The following is a 22316-nucleotide window of genomic DNA, read 5'->3' as shown; positions in this document are numbered from 1 at the left end:
CTGGGCTGGGCGCGGTGGCTCAGGCCTGTAATCCCAGCACTTTGGGAGGCCCAAGCAGGGCCTGAGGTTGAGAGCTCAAGGCCAGCCTGACCAACATAGAGAAACCCCGTCTCTACTAAAAATACAAAATTAGCCAGGTACGGTGGTGGGCGCCTGTAATCCCAGCTGCTCGGGAGGCTGAGGCAGGAGAATTGCTTGAACCCAGGAGGTGGAGGTTGCGTGAGCCAAGATTGTGCCATTGCACTCCAGCCTGGGCAACAACAGTGAAACTCCGCCTCAAAAAAAAAAAAAAAAAAAAAAAATACACGAATCTCCACACTGACCCCTATCAGAAGCTTCAGAAAATCCTTGAACTATCTGACCTATCTCCTACACTCCCTGCTTATGAATGCCCTAATTTAAGCTCATCATAAAGAAGCTAAAATATTTTCATTTAGCTAGTAACTCCAATTACTTCTTTTACATATCCTTTGCTAGATTGTATTCCTCTGTCTATCCTTTTGTTAGTGCTCCCCAGAGCCTAAATGTCAGTTCTCTTCTCACTTACTATTTAATTTAATTCAGCATTCACTTGTTTATTCATTTAATAAATGTTTAATGACTATGTACAATGTGTTCAATGATGGGAATATAAGGAAAAATAAGACAGACTTCCTGCCTATGAGACTTACTGGTTTAGGCCAGGCACAGTGGCTCATGCCTGTAATCCCAACACTCTGTGAGACTGAGCAGGAGGATTGTTTCAGCCTAGGAGTTTGAGACCAGCCTGGGCAACATAGCAAGACCTCACCTCTACAAAAAAAAAAAAATCAAAAATTAGCTGGCCGTGATGGCATGTACCTGTAGTCCCAGCTACTCGGTAGGCTGAGAAAGGAGGATTGCTTCAGCCCAGGAGGTCAAGGCTGCAGTAAGCCAAGGCTGTGCCACCGCACTGCAGCCTAGGTGACAGAGTGAGATCCCATCTCAAAAAATAGAACAAAAAAATAAAATAAAGATAGTTGCTGGTCTAGTCAAAGAAATGACTTGAAAATAAATTATTGCAAGACAGAGAATAAATGCTTTAAGTATTTATGGATGAAATGATACAAAAGCTGAAAATATATACTAGATTGACCATATGCTAACAAAGTGTTGAACTGAGTGAATAGCACTGAAGTTTATTTCCTCTTTTACTTCTGAATGTGTCTACCAATTTCCGTAATAATTTTTTAAAAAATAGAGTATTCGTATAAATAGAGAAATATATTGGTTGCCATAAATTATGGAGGAGCTACATATGAGATACAGATGCTCCTTGACTTATGATAGGGTTACATCCCAATAAACACATAATCAGTGGAAAACATCATAAATGCATTTACTGCAGACAGCACAACACAGTATGCTATAAGCTGTTTTACAACAATTGAATCTGCTTACTGGGGCCGGGGGTGGTGGCTCACACCTACAATCCCAGCACTTTGGGATGCTGAGGTGGACAGATCGCTTGAGCCCAGGAGTTCGAATGTGACAAAACCCTATCTCTACAAGAAAAAAAAAATACAAAAATTAGCTGGGCGCACTGAAGCACACCTGTGGTCCCAGCTACTTGGGAGGCTGAGGTGAGAGAATCATCGAGCCTAAGGATATTGAGACTGCATTATGCTGTGATTATGCCACTGTACTCCAGCCTGGGCAACAGAGTGAGACCGTCTCAAAAAAATAAAAAATAAATAAATTTCTTACAATTATGGAGGCTGAGCAGTCCAGGGTCAAGGGGCCTCAATTAGTAAGAGTCTTTTTGCTAATGGAAACTCTGCAGAATACCAAAGTGGCTCAGGGAATCCCGCGGTGCTTGCTCAGGTCCCTTTTCGTCTTCTTATGAAGCCACTAGTTCCACTCCCATATTAACCCATTAATCTATTAATCCATTCATGAGGACAGGGTCCTCCAGATCCAGTCACCTCTTGAAAACCCCACCTCTCAATACTGCCACATTTGGGCATTAAGTTTCAATATGAATTTTGTTTTATTTATTTATTTATTTGAGACAGGGTCTCGCTCTGTCGCTCAGGTTGGAGTGTTGGCCAGGCTGGTCTTGAACTCCTGACTCCAAGCAATCTGCCCTCCTCAGCTTCCCAAAGTGCTGGGATTACAGGCGTGAGCCACTGTGCCCAGCCTGTCTCTAAGAGTTTCACTCTGGTTCAGCAACTGCCTAAGTTGCACTGCTGTTCTGAAAGCAGTCACTTTAAGCAGAGGTGTTGGACACTGGATGATACCTAGAGGAAGCTGGGAAAATGAGTTGCACAGGCAGTAATTGTTGTATGAATTCAGAGGGGAAATAAATTTATCCAGATCAGGAAAGTCAAAGAAGGCTATTCTCGAGGAAGGTGGTGATGACTGTGCCCCTTTTGTATCGACCTTGTGTGTTTGATCCTTATGCCTATTCCTGGATGGAAAAAGAACGGGCTGATGGTCAGTGAATACCCTGGGGTGGTTTCCCACCAGAGTTAAATTATGCTCTGGACTTATTTTAGCTGTGGAAGCTGTGCTAAAGACGACTTCTAGGTGGGAGGCCTCACCACTCAGAATTGGCTCTGTGTGGGCAGAGAGCAACCCCTAGTGGGCACACTCTGAAAGCCACTTTTTTTCTTTTTTTTTTTCTGAGACAGGGTCTCCATCTGTCACCCAGGCTGGAGTCCAGTGGTGTGATCATAGCTCACTGCAGCCTCGATCTCCCAGGCTCAAGGAATCCTCTCACCTCAGCATCCCAAGTAGCTGGGACTACAGGTACATGCCACCATGCTTGGCTAATTTTTTTTATTTTTAGTAAGACGAAGTCTATGTTGCCCAGGCTGGCCTCAAACTTCTGAGCTCAAGCAACCTTCCCCCCTCAGCCTCCCAAAATGCTGGGATTACAGGCATGAGCCACCAAGCCCAGCTCACTTTTCTTTATTCTGACCAAAATGAGGTGTTGTGTTTATTTTGTTTTTGCCTATGATATGGGCCTAATGTGGACCTTAGCTAATGAAACAACAGGATGGGGGATGTATCTATTTCCCCAAATCCTTAAGGTGAGAAATAAATTCATTCTCAATTTTTTTTCTGTAACCAAATATGTATGATTATTTAATGCCCTTTCCTCTGTGCTCTGACACTTAAAGAAGATACTGCTATAAGAATTAGGTCTGAAATTAGGGCAGTAATTAAGAACCTACAGAAAGTGGAGTACTTCGGGACCTAAATTGAGGGCAAGGCGTTGATGGGGTATTAATATGAGGGTATAAATATAGGAACTCATAATAAACAAGCTTCTTGGAGAGCATCTCTGCCATATCATTTACTCGGAAATACTGATTCATGAAGAAATGGATGAGTGTGGTGGCATTAAGACCTGTAGTTTTACTCACATAAGGTTGAAGGGGAGGAGACCCCTGGTTTATCTAGCATTGTAACCATATTACAGAATTTTTGCCTTCTCCAGCAGAATACTAGAATTATTAAGAAGACATAGTAGCTTCTATCACTTAATGAGTACTGTCTATGTGAGAAGGACTAATAAGTACTATGCATGCCTTCTTTCATTTAACCCTCAGGTTAAAAATTTTTTCTGGCCAGGAGCTGTGGCTCACGCCTGTAATCCCAGCACTTTGAGAGGCAGAGGCGGGTGGATCACTTGAGGCCAGGAGTTCAAGACCAGCCTGGTCAATATGGTGAAACCTTGTCTCTACTAAAAACGCAAAAATTAGCTGGGCGTGGTGGCGCACGCCTGTAATCCCGGCTACTCGGGAGGCTGAGGCACAAAAATCGTTTGAACCCAGGAGGCAGACGTTGCAGTGAGCTGAGATGCACCACTGCACACTCCAGCCTGGGTGACAGAGCAAGACTCTGCCAAAAAAAAAACAAAACAAAAAACAAACGACAAGTTCACAAAGATTAGAGGGAGAAATGGGTTTTGCCTCCTGACCTCAGAGACTAGACTCTTAACCATTCCTCTTTTTCTTTCTTTTTTTTCTTTTTTGAGACAAGAGTCTTGCTCTGTTGTCCAGGCTGGAATGCAATGGCATGACCCTGGCTCAATGCAACCTCTGCCTCCCAGGCTCAAGTGATTCTCCTGCCTCAGCCTCCCGAGTAGCTGGAATTACAGCAGATGTGTGCCACCACGTCTGGCTAATTTTTGTATTTTTAGTAGAGATGGGGTTTTGCCATGTTGGCCAGGCTGGCCTCGAACTCCTGACCGCAGGTGATCTACTCGCCTCGGCCTCCTAAAGTGCTGGGAATACAGGCGTGAGCCACCGCGCCCAGTCCTCTTAACCATTTCTCTAGCTGAGTGTGACTTTGTCTGCCTTTCTCTCCAGTTTTGTGATGTCTCTGTTTTTCAGGAATGGAGGTTCCTCTGCTGCTCTATAGCCAGAGACCCAAAGTGAGAGCCATGTTTCTTGATTCAACCCTGGAAACCTTCTATGATAATTTAAAAAAAATGACTAACCATTTATTGAGCACCCATAATATTTTAGCACCTTTGATACAGTAGATCCAGACCTTATGACAACAGTGTAACACAAATACCTATGTGTATGAATGGTTTTTAATCTTTTTGAGCTCACCAAAAGATTAAAAAGCCTTTTGTGAGATACTGGTGACAGCTCTGGATCTTCTTTCCAGAAAAATTCAGTTATGCACATATACATAGTATTGTACACAACTTCAGAAGAGGCTTCTAGGACCTACTGAAGCCCATCCTCTAGTAGTCCACAGACTCCAGGGTAAGAACTCTTGACTTATACAACCCTTTGCAGCTGACTCTTTTATAGCATTAAGGGTATAAAGAGTGTGAGGGGGCATCTTATCCTCCTCATCTTCTCCTCAGAGAGAAATGTTTAGAATAGCTCCCTACATTAACCAAGTATCTCTGAATATTCTTTCTTTCTCTCTTGTACATAGGACTACAAGGGAAGAATGCAGACAATCACATGTGTGGTTGTAGGAGATGAGGCTATAGGTAAAACCTGCCTCCTCATCAGTTACACAACAAACGCCTTTCCTGAGGAGTATATCCCCACTGTCTGACAACTATAGCGTCCAGACATCTGTGGATGGGCAAATCGTCAGCCTGAACACGTGGGACACTGCTGGCCAAGAGGAGTATGACTGACTGCGAACACTCTCCTAACCCCAGACCAGTATCTTTGTTCTTTGTTTTTCCGTTGGCAACTTAGAATTTCCAATTTATGGGACTTAGTTATCTATGAGTGTGGGGAAGAGAAGATGGAATAAATTATGACTATGATTTCTAGGATGTACAACTAGATGGGCAATCAGATAATAAGTTGCCAGTAGGGCAATGAAAAACGGACATGTCTGGCAGACAACTGGAAGCACAGGTATGGAGCCCTGAAGAGAGGTATGGGGCTGGAGATAGTGATGTTAACAGACATATGATGGCTGAAGTAATGAGAATGAAAAGGCAAGGAAATCATTTGAGAAAGTGTTTCTGGAAAAGGGAGAAGAGAGTATCAAGGAGGAAAAAGTGGTCAATAGTGGCAAATGCACAAAAGTTCAAGAATGATATTTCTAATTACATGCAAAAATTTTCGGCATCATTAGTCAATAGGGAAATGCAAATCAAAATTACAATGAAATACCACTTCACACCCACTAGGATGGTTAGAAGCAAAAAGATGGACAATAACAAGGGTTGACAAGGATGTGAAGAAACTGGAACCCTCATACACCGCTGGTGGGATTACAAAATGGTGCAGTTGCTCTGGGAAACAGTTTGGAGGTTCCACAAAAAGTTAGTTAAACATATGAGTTACCATGTGGACTCGGCAATTCGGCTCCTAGGTACAGACTGAGTATTCCTTATCTGAAATGCTTGGGACCACAGGTGTTTCAGATTTCAGGTTTTTTAAGAATCTGAAATATTTTGGAATATCTGCAAATATGTGAACATCCCTAATCCGAAAATCAGAAATCCAAATGTTCCAGTGAGCATTTCCTTAGAGCATCAAGCAGGCATTCAAAAAGTTTAAAATTTTGGAGCATTTCAAGTTTTTGGATTTGGGATGCTCAATCTTTATATACCCAAGAGAAATAAAAACAAGTGTCCCTTTCTTACATGCCCAAGAAATAAAAAAAATTAAAATTAAAAAAAGCAAATGTTGGCCGGGCGCGGTGGTTCACGCCTGTAATCCCAGCACTTTGGGAGGCCGAAGCGGGTGGATCACGAGGCCTGGAGATCAAGACCAACAGTGAAACCCTGTCTCTACTAAAAATACAAAAAATCAGCCAGCCATAGTGGCACGCGCCTATAGTCCTCGCTATTTGGCAGGCTGAGGCAGGAGAATCACTTGAACCCAGGAGGCGGAGGTTGCAGTGAGCAGAGATCGTGCCACTGCACTCCAGCCTGGGCGACACAGGAAGACTCTGTCTCCAAAAAAAAAAAAAAAAAAAAAAAGCAAATGTCCACACAAAAGTTTGTACAAGAATGTTCACAAAATGTTCACAGATGCATTATTTGCATCAGCCAAAATTACAATCTAAATGTCCATCAATTGACAAACAAAATGTGGGGCATCCATACAATGGAGTATTACATGATAAAAAAAAAAAAATGAGGTTGGGCACAATGGCTCATGCTTGTAATCCCAGCACTTTGGGAGGCCAAGTCAGGAAGATTGCTTGAGCCCAGGAGTTTGAGGCCAGTCTGGGTAACATAGTGAGACTCTGTTTCTACAAAATAAAAAATTAGCTAGGCATGGTGGCATGCACATGTGGTTCCAGCTACTTGAGATGTTAAGATGGGAGGATTCCTTGAGCCTGGGAGGGTGAGGCTGCAGTGAGCTGTGACTGCGCCACTGCACTCCAGCCTGGACAACACAGTGAGACCCTGTCTCAAAAAAAACAGGAATGAAGTACTGATACATGTTTTTTTTTTTTTTTTTTTTTTTTGAGACGGAGTCTCGCTCTGTCACCCAGGCTGGAGTGCAGTGGCCGGATCTCAGCTCACTGCAAGCTCCGCCTCCCAGGTTTATGCCATTCTCCTGCCTCAGCCTCCCGAGTAGCTGGGACTACAGGCGCCCGCCACCTCACCCGGCTAGTTTTTTGTATTTTTTAGTAGAGATGGGGTTTCACCGTGCTAGCCAGGATGGTCTCGATCTCCTGACCTCGTGATCTGCCCGTCTCGGCCTCCCAAAGTGCTGGGATTACAGGCGTGAGCCACCGCGCCCGGCCCGATACATGTTACAATATGGATGACATGTTAAAACTGATCACTTTAGCCAACCAGGCGTGGTGGCTGATGCCTGATTTAATCCCAGCACTTTGGGAGGGCGAGGCAGGCAGATCACTTGAGGTTGGGAGTTCAAGATCAGCCTGACCAACATGGAGAAACCCCAACTCTACTAAAAATACAAAATTAGCCAGGAGTGGTGGCGCATGCCTATAATCCCAGGTACTTGCAAGGCTAAGGCAAGAGAATCGCCTGAATCCAGGAGGCAGAGGTTGCAGTGAGCCGAGATCGCGCTATTGCACTCCAGCCTGGGCAACAAAAGCAAAACATCATCTCAAACAAACAAACAAACAAAAAAAACTGACCACTTTAAATGGATAAATTGCATAGTATGTGAATTATATTTCAATAAAGGTGTTTAAATAAAAGGTTATTTCTGAAATGTGGCCAGTGGATCCAGCAATTAGGATGTAGCTGGTACTTCAGCAGAAGACAAGTGCAGGGTTGTGAGGCGTAAACAGTAAGTGAAAAAGTGGAGAAGGGTATATGGAGCATGGTGGTTAAGAGTACAGGCTCTGACATTAGATATAACTGGATTAACATCTCTACTCTGTCATTTTTTTTTTTTTGAGACAGAGTCTTACTCTCTCACACAGGCTGGAGTGCCGTGGTGCGATCTTGGTTCACTGCAACCTCCACCTCCCAGATTCAAGTGATTCTCATGCCTAAGTCTAGTGGTGGCTCTTGCCTGTAATCCCAGCATTTCGGAAGGCCAAGGTCAGTGAATCACTTGAGGCCAGGAGTTCAAGACCAGCCTGGTCAACATAGTGAAACCCTGTCTCTACTAAAAATAGAAAAATTAGCCAGGCATGGTGGGGCACAGCTGTAGTTCCAGCTACTCAGGAGGCTGAGGCAGGAGAATCGCTTGAACCCCAGAGGGGGAGGAAGTTGCAGTGAGCCAAGATCATACCACCACACTCCTCCAGCCTGGGTGACAGAGACTATCAAAAGAGAAAATCAGCTGGACACGGTGGCTCACGCCTGTAATCCCAGTACTTTGGGATGCTGAGGAGGGCAGATCACCTGAAGTCAGGAGTTCGAGACCAGCTTGGCCAACATGGCAAAACTTCATCTCCACTAAAAATAAAAAAATTAGCCCAGCATGGTAGCGCATGCCTGTAATCCCAGCTACTCAGGAGGCTGACGCAGGAGAATCACTTGAACACAGGAGGCAGAGACTGCAGTGAACCAAGGTCGCATCACTGCACTCCAGCCTGGGCGACACAGCGAGACTCCATCTCCAAAAAAAGAAAATCACAAATGTAGGTTAGAAGTGCCCCTAAAGGTAAAGTAATCTTCCTCCTTTTTTTTCTTTTTACTTTTTTTTTTTTTTGAGACGGAGTCTCGCTCTGTCACCCAGGCTGGAGTGCAGTGGCCGGATCTCAGCTCACTGCAAGCTCCGCCTCCCGGGTTCCCGCCATTCTCCTGCCTCAGCCTCCGAGTAGCTGGGACTACAGGCGCCTGCCACCTCGCCCGGCTAAGTTTTTGTATTTTTAGTAGAGACGGGGTTTCACTGTGTTAGCCAGGATGGTCTCGATCTCCTGACCTCGTGATCCGCCCGTCTCGGCCTCCCAAAGTGCTGGGATTACAGGCTTGAGCCACCGCGCCCGGCCTTTTTTCTTTTTTTTTAATACATGTGCAGGATGTGCAGATTTGTTACATAGGTAAACGTGTGCCATGGTGGTTTGCTGCACACATCAACCCATCACCTCATCATTAAAAAAACATTTTTTAAAGCTATTTAAACACTATATGCCTGCATGTTAATCTGGAAAATGAGGGTTATAACAGTACCCATTTTAAAGATTTCTTAAGGTGAAATAAAGAAAATCATGGGCCGGGTGCGGTGGTTCATGCCTGTAATCCTAGCACTTTGGGAGGCTGAGGGCAGATCACGGGGTCAGGAGTTCAAGACCAGCCTGGCCAACATGGAGAAACCCCGTCTCTACTAAAAATACAAAAATTAGCCACGTGTGGTGGTGGGCGCCCGTGATCCCTGCCACTCGGGAGGCTGAGGCAGGAGAACCGCTGGAACTCAGGAGGCGAAGGTTGCAGTGAGCCGAGATGGCGCCACTGCACTCCAGCCTGGGCTACAGAGCAAGACTCCATCTCAAAAGAAATAAAATAAAAAGAGGTAATATAAGTTGGCCCAGAAATATAGGAAAGAAAGGCATCCCAGAGAGAGAGCAAAGACTGCAAAGTCATGAAGAAATGACAGGGGATATTTTGTGAAATATAATGCTGAGTGTGGCAGGGGTTGATAGTGGGTATGGGAGCCAGTCATTGGAGATGGAAAGTTGATAAATGGGTTGGGCCTGCTTCTGAAAGGTTTTAAAATTCACATAGTACTATCCCATGTTTACAGATGAGAAAACTGAGGAGGGTATGAGAAGTTAAATAACTTGTCTATGGTAACTCAATTAGTAAGTGCCAGAGCCATGATTTACACTCTATCTGTACTCTGAATCCCTACATTTATATATGTGAATCTGTGCTCAAGGACGCAAACGGAAACCAGAAAACCTTATCCTTTACATGCAGAAGCTATACTGTTTCCTCTTTTTAAGACATAGCAACAGGCCAGGTGCAGTGGCTCATGCCTGTAAACCCAGCACTTTGGGAGGCCGAGGTGGTCAGATCAGTTGAGCTCAAGAGTTTGAGACCAACCTGGGCAACATGGCGAAACCCCGTCTCTACCAAAAAAATACAAAAATTAGCATGGCATGGTGGCAACCACCTGTAGTCCCAGCTACTCGGGAGGCTACTGGGCAACAGGAGTGAAACCCTGTCTCATAAGGGGAAAAAAAAAGACAAACAGATTTCTTCCCCTTTGTCTTCTCAGTTTTTGAGCAAAGTGAACATATAACGGCGCCTCTAACAAATTTGTAGACCAAATAGAAGATTCAGACACAGCAAACATGGTCCCAAGTGCATACCCTACACAGGTTCCATCCACACTGAATGTCCCTCTTTTCTACTAACCTAGGACCACCTCTTCCACTACTTTCCATGGAACTGTTTCATTGCAACGGACAGACTCCAAATTCTCCAGAGGATGTAAGAATTAAACAGTGGGAATAAAAAGAAGTGACATTAGGCTGGGCGCAGTGGCTCATGCCTGTAATCCTGGGAGGCTGAGGTGGGTGGATCATGAAGTCAGGAGTTAGAGACAAGCCTGACCAACATGGTGAAACCCTGTCTCTACTAAAAATACAAAAATTAGCCGGGCATGGTGGCGCGTGCCTGTAATCCCAGCTACTTGGGAGGCTGAGGCAGGAGAATCGCTTGAACCGAGAGGCGGAGGTTGCAGTGAGCCAAGATTGTGCCACTGCACTCCAGCCTGGGCAACAGAGAGATACTCCAACACCCACTCCCCGCAAAAAAAGAAGTGATATTTATTAAATGACTGAAAATGTGCATTACCTGATTTTCATACCCACAAATGAATGCACAAATACACTGTAGTCCTCTCAGTCCAATCTAGTCTGAATTTAGGCCCAGTAAGGAATAAATAAAGATCTGAACAGTGACCTTTGCAATCACAGAACATTTGATTCTTACCATTGTAGGTTGCACTATTTTTCACAATTAGCTCCAGATGCTCTCTGAACTCTTCCCGAGATGGGTAGAGGCGTTTACGCACATTTTCGCGGAGAGTTTGTAGGTCCATTGGCCGAGTGATGATTTTGTAGTAGTCCTTTACAACCTTTGCATTGACTGGAGTGTGGAAAGGGTATGTCTGCAAACAAGGGCCGGAACCATACATCAGCAAAGAACATTTGCCAGAGCCAATTCCTGAAGATTCTCACATCTTACCTATCTACCTGGCTATCAACTCTGAAAGGAATCTTTCTAGGTGGAGCAGGTCTGTTTCCTCTACTGAACTGCTTAAACAAACAAAAAAACTAAATCCCCAAAAATTAGGCATTCCAGTTACCTAAATCTATAGATTACTGCCCTCTACTGGAAATCACAGACAGAACAAAGGGCTTTGACACCCCTACTATAGATATCCAACGCAATGAACTCACATTCGGAAGATCTCTCATGTCATTGATGATAGACTCCAAGATGGATGACAGCGTCACCATAGGATCTGTGCGGCGCCGGTGGATGGACTTATGAGGTCTCTAAGAAGAAACATGAAATCAGAATGCTTCCTCAGACCAAAAAAAATCCACATTCTGTCCAGGCACAGTAGCTCATGCCTGTAATCCCAGCACTTTGGGAGGCCGAGGTGGACGGACCACTTGAGGCCAGGTGTTCAACACCAGCCTGAATAACATGGCGAAGCCCCATCTCTACTAAAAATACAAAAATTAGCTGGGTGTGGTGGCACATGCCTGTAATCCAAACTACTCAGGAGGCTGAGGTGGGAGGATCACTTGAACCTGGGAGGCAGAGGTTGCAGTGAGCCAATATCACACCACTGCACTCCAGCCTGGGTAACAGAGCGAGACTCTATCTCAAAAAAAAAAAAAAAAAAGAAAAAGTCCGCCAAGCACGGTGGCTCACACCTGTAATCCCAGCACTTTGGGAGGCCAAGGCGAGTAGATTGTGTATCAGCTGGGCATGGTAGCTCATGCCTATAATCTCAGCACTTTGCGAGGTGGAGGCGGGCAGATCACCTCAGATTACCTGCGGTCAGGAGTTCAAGATCAGCCTGGTCAATACGGCAAAACCCCCTCTCTACTAAAAGTATGAAAATTAGGTGGTGTGTGCCTGTAATCCCAACTACTTGGGAGGCTGAGGCAGGAGAATTGCTTGAACCTGGGAGGTGGAGGTTCCAGTGAGCCGAGATCGTGCCACTGCACTCCAGCCTGGGCAACAGAGTGAGATTCCGTCTCAAAAAAAAAATCCACATTCTCTAACTAGACAAACATATTTTAGAAATCTTATAATGAACAGTACACATAATTCTCAGGGCAAGGCAAATGGAGAATCTAAGGCTGTCAGAGCCATGGCATATACGGTTAGGGGAATCAATGAGAACCCACCTAATCAGAAGGAAGCAATGCACATACTCACATTCAAATAGTCACAATGAACAGTGGTTCCAACTCTCCGTTTCTTCTTTGGAGGAAGCTGCTGTTTAGGAAATTTGAGAACCAGAGATTTTCTGCGAACCTCATCCGCACTGTAATCAAAACACTTTAGTAAGATACAGCCCCTATTTCTAGTTCCCAGGGAAAAAAAACCAACTGTAATAAAAAAAAGTCCGGCCGGGCGCGGTGGCTCAAGCCTGTAATCCCAGCACTTTGGGAGGCCGAGACGGGCGGATCACGAGGTCAGGAGATCGAGACCATCCTGGCTAACACGGTGAAACCCCGTCTCTATTAAGAAATACAAAAAACTAGCCGGGCGAGGTGGCGGGCGCCTGTAGTCCCAGCTACTCGGGAGGCTGAGGCCGGAGAATGGCGTAAACCCGGGAGGCGGAGCTTGCAGTGAGCTGAGATCCGGCCACTGCACTCCAGCCTGGGTGACAGAGCGAGACTCTGTCTCAAAAAAAAAAAAAAAAAAAAAAAAAAGTCCAAGGTACCTAAGCATGAGCTTAGGGAGGAAAAAGCCAAACCAAAGGCCAGACATCCACCTTCAGATCAGGCAAGCCCTCATAGGCTCTCCAAGTTAATAAATAACTAGGCAAGTCACAACTTTACCTCAGTTTCCTATTGGGAAGATAAGGAAACCAGGCTAAAGAATTTTAAGAATCCTTCCAGTTCCAACATTCTATCTTTTTCTTTGAGACGTAGTTTCACTCGTCTCCCAGGCTGGAGTACAATAGCGCAATGTCAGCTCACTGCAACCTCCACCTCCCAGGCTCAAGTGATTCTCCTGTCTCAGTCTCCCAAGTAGCTGGGATTACAGGAGCCTACCACCATGCACAGCTAATTTTTGTATTTTTAGTAGAGGCAGGGTTTCGCCATGTTGGTCAGGCAAGTCTCGAACTCCTGACCTCAGGTGATCCACCCGCCTTGGCAAACCAAAGTGCTGGGATTACAGGTGTGAGCTATCGTGCCCAGCCCCAGCATTCTATCTTAAAAGGCTAGGAAACCTAACTCATTCAGAATGGAAACAAGAAATTTAAAACTGGTTTGAAAAAAGAAAACAAACTAGTTTGGGCTTCCCTCAATCATTAAAGCTCATTCACCTTCTTCTCTTCCACTTTAAGGGACCATGGTATCACATTTTCTTCTTCTTCATTTTTTAAATTTAAAAACTGCTTTTTCAGTAATAGAGACAGGATCTCACTATATTGCCTAGGCTGGTCTCGAACTCCTGAGCTCAAGTGATCCTCCCACCTCAGCCTCCCAAAACGCTGGGATCATAGGCATGAGCCACCACGTCTGGCCCATCTTCCTCTTCTAATGTGCTTCAAAAAACAATGACTATTACAAATATTAATAATTAAATCAACAAGGATGGAGGCTGGGTGTGGTGGCTCACGTCTATAATTTCAGCACTTTGGAAGGCCAAGGCAGGCAGATTGCCTGAGCTCAGGAGTTCAAGACCAGCGTGACCAACATGGCGAAACCCCATCTCTACTAAAAATACAAAAATTAGCCAGGCGTGATAGAACGCATCTGTAGTCCCAGCTACTTGGGAGGCTAAGGCAGGAGAATCACTTAAACCCAGGAGGCAGAAGTTGCAGTCAACTGAGATCGCACCACTTCACTCCAGCCTGGGCAACAGAGCGAGATTCCATCTCAAAAAATAAAATAAATCAACAAGGATGGGAAAAGGAACCCCAAACTAAACACAAACAGAAATAAATGACTCTAACTGTATCAAATTGATTTCTTAAATTACACACAAAAAAAGAAGTGATTCAAATATGTTTGGAATACCCTAACTATACCTCAGCGGCATGTAGTCCAAGAAAAATAAACTATGAAAAACATCTTGAATCTACTTTATGGGTTTGTTGGTGGTAGTGGTATTATTATAGTAATTCTGAAACTATTTTGTACCTATCATAGGATAGAGTAAATTTCTCAATATATTGATTTCTAAGTAAACATATAGAGAAATTAAGTTATTTCTTGAGAATGGAGACAAATATGAAATGAGGGAAGATGAGGAAAAAAAGATCTATAAACTAAATTGGAGGTATCAGTATAAAGTTGTAATTTAAAATACATGTATATCAGCTGGGCATAGTAGCTCATGCCTATAATCTCAGCACTTTGGGAGGTGGAGGCAGGCGGATCACCTCAGGTCGGGAGTTCAAGAGCAGCCTGACCAACAGGGAGAAACCCTGTCTCTACTAAAAATACAAAATTAGCAGGGCAAGGTGGCACGTGCCTGTAGTCCGTTACTCAGGAGGCTGAGGCAGGAGAACTGTTTGAACTGGGGAGGCGGAGGTTACACTGAGCCAAGATGGTGCCACACTGCAGCCTGGGAGACAGAGCAAGACTCCGTCTCAAGAAGAAAAAGGAACCTGGGCTCTTGGAGAAATGGCTGACTCCAGGTATAGGATAGGAAAATTTGAAAGAGAGCTTTTAACATCTTGTGCCAGAAGGCTGGGATTGGTGGCTCACGCCGGTAATCCCAGCACTTTGAGAGGCCCAGGCGGGCGGATCACGAGTTCAGAAGTTTGAGAACAGCCTGGCCAACAAGGTGCAAACCCATCTCTACTAAAAACACAAAAATTAGCCAGATGTGGTGGCACAAGTCTGTAATCCCAGCTACTTGGGAGGCTGAGACAGGAGAATCCCTTGAACCTGGGAGGCAGAGGTTTCAGTGAGCCGAGATTACGCCACCACACTCTAGTCTGGGCAACGGAGCAAGACTTCGCTGAGACGGAAACAAAAACATCTTGTGCCAGAAAGCAAGGAAGTTCTCAAATATTTATAGGGTCGTTTAAAAAAAAGAAAAAAAAAGAAAAAAAAAGAAAAAAAAAAAAAAAACAGGATCTGGCTTGAGGGAGTCAAATTTGGGACACTATGTTGGAAAGGGAGAGTAGAAAGCTCTTTTTTATAGAAAAATGTTAGCTAATGTTGAAGAAATGCTAGAATTAGAAAAATTACCATTTTTGAACCCCCACTGAAATAACTGAATAAAGCAATGGTCATCAACTGATGCTAAAACTATTAAAAGATTGTCAGGGAACAGGATATTCACCAACATGTTAATTACAAAGAAAAAACATACTTTATTAAAGGATCTGAGGATCACCACTTTAGCAAGATGATCAAAACAGTGGGAAAATCTGACATTACATGCTTGCTGATATGGTATAGTAAGTATATCACCCAGATATGACATTAAATGTCTTGCCAACAACATTTAATTGGAATCTGATCAATGAGAGAACAGACAATTCCAGAATGTGGAATATTTTGAGACAACTGGCCTGGAATTTTCAAAAAATGCATGTCATGAAAAACATAAATGGGGCTGGGTGCAGTGTCTGATGCCTATAGTCCCAGCACTTTGGGAAGCTGAGGCAGGAGGACTGCTTGAGCCCCGGAGTTTGAGACCAGCCTGGGCAACACGGCAAAATCCTGTCTCTACAAAAAATACAAAAATTAGCCAGGTGTGGTACTGCACGCCTGTAGTCCCAACAACTGTGGATGCTGAGGTGAGAGGATGACTTAAACCTGGGAGGCAGAGGTTGCAGTGAGCTGAGATCATGCCCCTGCCCCTGCACTCCAGCCTGGGTAACAGAACCAGACCCTATCTCAAAAAAAAAAAAAAGAAAAATATAAAAGGTAGGGAAAACCATTCTAGATTAAGAGAGATTCAAAATATATTTAATGTTTGAACTGGGAATGAATCCAGAACTGGGGACAGAGGAAATAAAGGACACTGAGACAACTGGGGAAGACTGAATGAGATCTGAATATTATATATTATTACATTAATGTTAACTTTCTTAGGAGTGAAATATGATGCCTGCAACTTAGTTCCAAATGATTCAGGGGAAAAAAAAAAAAAAAAAAGCTTTAGGTATATAAAGATGAAGCAAATGTGACAAAATGTTAACAATTAGTGATTTTAAAGGAATCATATACTACATTCTTTCAACTTTTCTGTAGGTTTGCCATTTTCAAACTAAAAAGTTAGGAGAAAGAACTTTACAACTTCTTCATTTTATTATCTATTAAAGTCTCTGAGGGCAAGACCCAAGTATAAGCACAGTTTCTATGTCTCTTCCATCCTTTATTAGAACACTACAAGGCCGGGCATGGTGGCTTACGCCTGTAATCCCAACGCCTGGGGAGGCCGAGGCTAGAGAATCACTTGAGGACAAGAGTTCGAGACCAGCACGGCCAACATGGCAAAACCCTGTCTGTACTAAAAATACAAAAATTAGGCCGGGCATGGTAATCCCAGCACGTCTGTAATCCCAGCACTCTGGGAGGCCAAGGTAGGCAGATCACTTGAGGTCAGGAGTTCAAGTCCAGCCTGGCCAACATAATGAAACCCCATCTCTACAAAAATACAAAAATTAGCCAGGTGTGGTGGTGTGCGCCTGTAATCCCAGCTACTCGGGAGGCTGAGGCATGAGAATCGCTTGAACCCAGGAGGCAGAGGTGGCAATGAGCCACTGCACTCTAGCCTGGGCAACAGAGCAAGACTTTGTCTCAAAAAAAAAAAAAACAACAATATTATGGACCTTGCAAATATTATTAAGTATCTAGAAGTAGAACAAGAAGAGATAACCAACATCTACTGAGCATCTACTATATGTCAGGCACTATCCTGTATGCTTTGTAATCTGTCTCATTTTATCTTCTTAACTATCCTGGTAAGGGTGGTTTTATTTTGTAACTAAGGAAACAGACTCAGAAGTTAGGCAGTATGCTCCGAAACAAGTGGTACAACCTAATGAGTGCTATAATTTTCAGTACTGGCAACAATAACTGAGGAAAAGCCATCAAAATTCCTGTTCCTTCAGTTCCATTTCAGAGAACACATCACATCTACCCCCACCAGCCACCAATAAAACCAAACTCAAATGAATCTGTCCCATAGCACTTCCTGCCTGGTATCTCTTACCTCTCAATTAGCTGTTTCCCCAAGACAATTTTAGTCCCTTCAACCTTGATAAGTTCTTCATTATCATTATGAATGACTGTCTTTTCCAACTCCTCCTCCTGCTCTTCTGTCATGGCAACAGGGTTGGAAGGTGGCGCATTTGTTTGATAATAGAGGGGGCAGAATTTGTTAGTCCTCATGTGTCCAATGGCACCACATGCTCCACATTTCAGCTGCAAAAGGAAAAGTATCAAACATGTCAGAGGTAAGTAGGCTGAAACATGTATCAGAGATAAGCAGGCAAGTTGTCCCTCAGTATATGTAGGGGATTTGTTCCAGGACCCCGAGTATACCAAAATCCACACATAGTGAAGCCCATATATCCAAAAAGCCAGCCCTCCATATACACAGGCTCCACATACCACGATCCACACATAAGTGGACCCGTGCAGTTCAAACCCATGTTGTTCAAAGCTCAACTATACATACAAGACGGGAAAAATAAAGTCAGCTTAAAAACTTTTGCTCTGGCCGGGCGTGGTGGCTCAAGCCTGTAATCTCAGCACTTTTTCGGGCGGATCACGAGGTCAGGAGATCGAGACCATCCTGGCTAACAGGGTGAAACTCCGTCTCTACTAAAAAATACAAAAAACTAGCTGGGCGAGGTGGCGGGCGCCTGTAGTCCCAGCTACTCAGGAGGCTGAGGCAGGAGAACGGCGTAAACCCGGGAGGCGGAGCTTGCAGTGAGCTGAGATCCGGCCACTGCACTCCAGCCTGGGTGACAGAGCAAGAGTCCGTCTCAAAAAAAAAAAAAAAAAAAAAAAACTTTTGCTCTAATAGAATTGTTAGGCACTGATCAATCAGAAGCCACTAGACAAAACTGCATGTATGGAAATGACACATGGAAAAAAAATGAAATCCAGAGACTAAACATTGCTTTAAAACTCAGGTAAGAAGAAGAAAGAGAAGATTTTCACTCCCAATTTAAGTTGTAAACTACGAAAATATTAAATATGCAGGAGACAAGCTGTTGGAAGCCTATCTACATTCAGCAGCATAATCAGCCTGCTGGGTGTATTCCCATTCTCTAGTCAAAACAAGAAAAACGTTCGATAACACCGAGTCTCCATCTCAGTTTTGCAGATGAGTAGCTCTGGTATCCTAGACCTTGGTTTCATCTGTAAAATGGGGCCAATACTGTATCACACTTACCTAACGCCACATACAAAAAGGAACATTAAAACACTTAATGACTTCAGTATGCGTTAAGAACAGCTCTTTATATCTGTTGAATATTTTATAGTTTATAAAGTGCTTCCCCTGAATTGCATCATTTAAAACAACAACACTGTGGATATATCATTTTATATTAGAGAAAACAAGTTTGGAGAGGTTAAGGTCACAGACCTATTAAATGGCAGAAACAGAACCTGAATTCAGATCTTCCGTTTCCAAGCTCATGGCTCTTTCCACTGTATGACAACTGCCTCATCTTAGGATGCTTATTACAATCACAGTAGTATCTGTGATCCTAAGTTATGGAAAACAACTTGTATGTTTTACTTTTGTTGCTTCTTTTAATATGTAAAATATTTTAAAGGTACATATTTAAAAATATATATACACAATGTATACACACAGACAAGAGACATGAAAGTACATGTTAAAAAACCTACCAAACTTGGGCCAAGAGCAGTGGCTCATGCGTGTAATCCCACAACTTTGGGAGGCCAAGGTGGGAGGATCACTTGAAGCCAGGAGTTCGAGACCAGCCTGGCCAACATATTAAAACCCCGTCTTTACTAAAAATACAAAAAAATTAGCCGGGTATGGTGGTGCACACCTGTAATCCCAGCTACTCGGGAGGTTGAGGCACAAGAATCCCTTGAACCCGGAAGGCAGAGGCTGCATTAAGTGGAGATCACACCATTGCACTCCAGCCTGAGCAATAAACAGAGACTCTGTCTCTAAAACAAACAAACAAACAAAAAACCCTACCAAACCTATCTCAACTCCTAGAAAATATTTCAGATAAAGAATAAGGCCAGGCTCAGTGGCTCATGCCTGTAATCCCAGCACTTTGGGAGGCCAAGGTAGGCAGATCATCTGAGGTCAGGAGTTCAAGTCCAGCCTGGCCAACATGGTGAAACCCCACCACTACTAAAAATACAAAAATTAGCTGACCGTGGTGGCGAGCGCCTGTAATCCCAGCTACTTGGGAGGCTGAGGCAGGAGAGTTGCTTAATGGGAAGGCAGAGGTTGCCGTGAGCCGAGATGGCACCACTGCACTCCAGCCTGGGCAGAGCAAAACTCCGTCTCAAAAAACAAATATTAGCCGGGCATAGTAGCACATGCCTGGTAGCACAGCTACTTGGGAGGCTGAGGCACAAGAATTGCTTACCAGGAGGCAGAAGTTGCAATGAGCTGAGATTGCGCCATTGCACTCCAGCCTGGGAAACAGAGTGAGACTCTGTCTCAAAAAAAAAACAAAAGAATAAATAACAAGCCTGGTGTGGTGGCTTACACCTGTAATCCCAGCACTTTGGGAGGTGGAAGCAGGCAGATCACCAAGTCAGGAGCTCGAGACCAGCCTGGCCAACATGGTGAAACCTCGTCTCTACTAAAAATATAAAAAATTAGCCAGGCATGGTGGCAGACACCTGTAATCCCAGCTATTCGAGAGGTTCTGGCAGGAAAATCGCTTGAACCCGGGAGGCAGAGGTTGCAATGAGCTGAGATTGCGCCACTGCACTCCAGCCTGGGAAACAGAGTGAGACTCTGTCTCAAAAAAAAAAAAAGAATAAATGACAAGCCAGGCATGGTGGCTCACGCCTGCAATCCCAGCACTTTGGGAAGCCAAGGTAGGAGGATCACTTGAGCTCAGGAGTTTGAGACTAGCCTGGGCAACATGGCAAAACCCCATCTCTACAAAATATACAAAAAGTATCCAGGTGTGGTGACATGTGCCTGTAGTCCCAGCTACTTGGGAGGCAGAGGTAGGAGGATGGCTTGAGCCCAGGAGGCAGAGGCTGCAGTGAGCCAACATCGTGCCAGAGTGCTCCAGCCTGGGCAACAGAGCCAGACTCTGTCTAAAAAAAAAAAGAAAGAGAGAACAACAGCACCAGATTTGGTGTGGAATTGTCAATATCACCCACATTAGTACTGAGAACACCCCCAAGTAGTCACATCAATTCAAACCAGCTTTCCACAATATACCTCCCTCATTCCCAGTAAAGGAGGATATCAAAAGAGGATGTCAAAAGCTAAAGGAAAAGGTATACTTTCTTCCTTTGCTCCATTAGCTGTAATTATACCACATTATACTTACTTTTAGGTCAGGACGCTCCTTCATTTTCTTGGGCTTCTTCTCAGGAGGACCCTTAAGCTTCTCCTTTTCCTGGTTCCGCTTAAGCCGCCTCAGTTGCTCTTGAATCCTCCGCCGTTCTTTTCGCATCTCTTCCCGATGTTGTTCATCAAAAAGGGCAAATTTTCGACTGAACAATGTGGGCAGCAGAGGAAGGACCGTAAGCAAACCTTAACCAAAAAGGCTATCGTAATAGCTAACATCTCAGGACTACAGTAATCCATTCAGGTTAATATAAAAGGGGCTACATGCCATTCCCATCTCCCTCCCTAGTCGACCCTCCATTTGCAGAGGTAACTCTCTTAGAATAAGTCCTGAGTAATCTCTAAGATTTTTTTTTTTTGAGACGGAGTCTCCGTCTGTCGCCCAGGCTGGAGTGCAGTGGCAAGATCTTGGCTCACTGCAACCTCTGCCTCCCGGGTTCAAGTGATTCTCCTGCCTCAGCCTCCCGAGTAGCTGGGATTACAGGTGCGTGCCACCACATCCAGCTAATTTTTGTACTTTTAGTAGAGACGGGGTTTCACCATGTTGGTCAGGCTGGTCTTGAACTCCTGACCTCGTGACCCGCCCACCTTGGCCTCCCCAAGTGCTGGGATTACAGGCATGAGTGCCCGGCCAGTAATCTCTTAAGATTTTTGCAAACCAACCAATCAAAATGCAAAGGACTGAAATGGAACAAGACATGCCTTCATCTTGTGGCAAATACTGAATAGAATTTTCCCTGTAATTTGGCTCTATTCAAACCCAATCTAAAGGCAAGATAGTTCTCAATTACAGCAGAGTTCTAGAAATAACTGTGAAGAACCCTGTCACTAAAACTCAAGCACCCACCCCAATCACCATTCCCCACCATTACTATTCTCCCTATCACACTCAAAAGTGGTGAATTAGGCCAGGCGCCGTGGCTCATGCCTGTAATCCCAGCACTTTAGGAGGCTGAGGCAGGCAAATTGCTAGAGCCCAGGAGTTCAACACCAGCCTGGCCAACATGGCAAAACCCCATCTCTACTAAAAATACAAAAATTAGCTGGGCATGGTGGTGCACGTCTGCAATCCCAGCTACTCTGGAAGTTGAGGCACGAGAATCACTTGAACCCGAAAGATGGAAGTTGCAATGAGCCGAGATCATGCCGCTGCACTCCAGCCTGGGCCACAGAGCAAGACTCTGTCCTCAAAGAAAACAAAGGAAGTGGTAAATCAAACTCACATGAATTCCTCATCTTTTGTAGTCCGTATGCGCACATAGGCATCAATGACAGCTGGTTTTCGGACTGTCTCACAGCGAACATACTCTTTCCCTTCTTCATCTCGAAACGTGCGATAAATCTTGAGACAGCGTCCAGTGGCAGAAGAGTTAAGGCTAGTCACGGAAGCTGTGTCATCATCTCTGTGATTGTTTCCTGATGCTGCTGAGCCTGCTGCTGCAAGGTAAGTAGAAAAGATTTCCAAACGTTCCCCTTATCTCCCAAATGATCAAAATGATCATTTTCTTGGGGTTGAGTGGAGATACCAAAACTCAACATGCCACAAAGAAACTATGGTTCTACAAAAAGCATCAAAGTCATCATCATCCCCAAGAATATGCTGATTTGTCCTTTCCTGACCTCATTTTAGGCACTGCCAATTTCCCCACTTTTTTTTTTTTTTTTTTTTTTTTTGAGACAGGATCTCTCTCGCTCTGTTGCCCAGCCTAGAGTA

General features: G+C 44.3%; 1 protein-coding gene across 13 annotated transcripts in view; it reads right to left on the bottom strand.

The window, feature by feature from the left end:
* TAF1 (TATA-box binding protein associated factor 1) overlaps positions 1-22316 on the bottom strand; it is a 98464-nt gene that overhangs the window by 45724 nt on the left and 30424 nt on the right. For 10 of the 13 annotated variants that reach the window (XR_012430373.1, XM_065538096.1, XM_074030228.1 and 7 more), the window contains 6 exons: positions 21826-22039; positions 20583-20748; positions 17276-17487; positions 12302-12410; positions 11305-11403; positions 10835-11012 (listed from right to left, as the gene is read on the bottom strand). Coding sequence is in view for 11 of the 13 variants with exons in the window: in XM_065538096.1 (XP_065394168.1) it covers positions 10835-11012; positions 11305-11403; positions 12302-12410; positions 17276-17487; positions 20583-20748; positions 21826-22039 (978 nt within the window). In the remaining 2 variants the exon portion in view is untranslated. Of the gene's footprint in view, positions 1-671; positions 793-10834; positions 11013-11304; positions 11404-12301; positions 12411-17275; positions 17488-20582; positions 20749-21825; positions 22040-22316 lie in introns of all 13 variants that reach the window. The other 3 variants (XM_065538094.2, XM_074030227.1, XR_012430372.1) reach the window with 2 other exon arrangements.

The sequence above is a fragment of the Macaca fascicularis genome, chromosome X (assembly GCF_037993035.2).
Source record: "Macaca fascicularis isolate 582-1 chromosome X, T2T-MFA8v1.1".
NCBI classification, from domain to species: domain Eukaryota; kingdom Metazoa; phylum Chordata; class Mammalia; order Primates; family Cercopithecidae; genus Macaca; species Macaca fascicularis.
The sequence above is the reverse complement of the archived record's forward strand: the minus strand, read 5'-3'. Positions and strand labels throughout refer to the sequence as shown.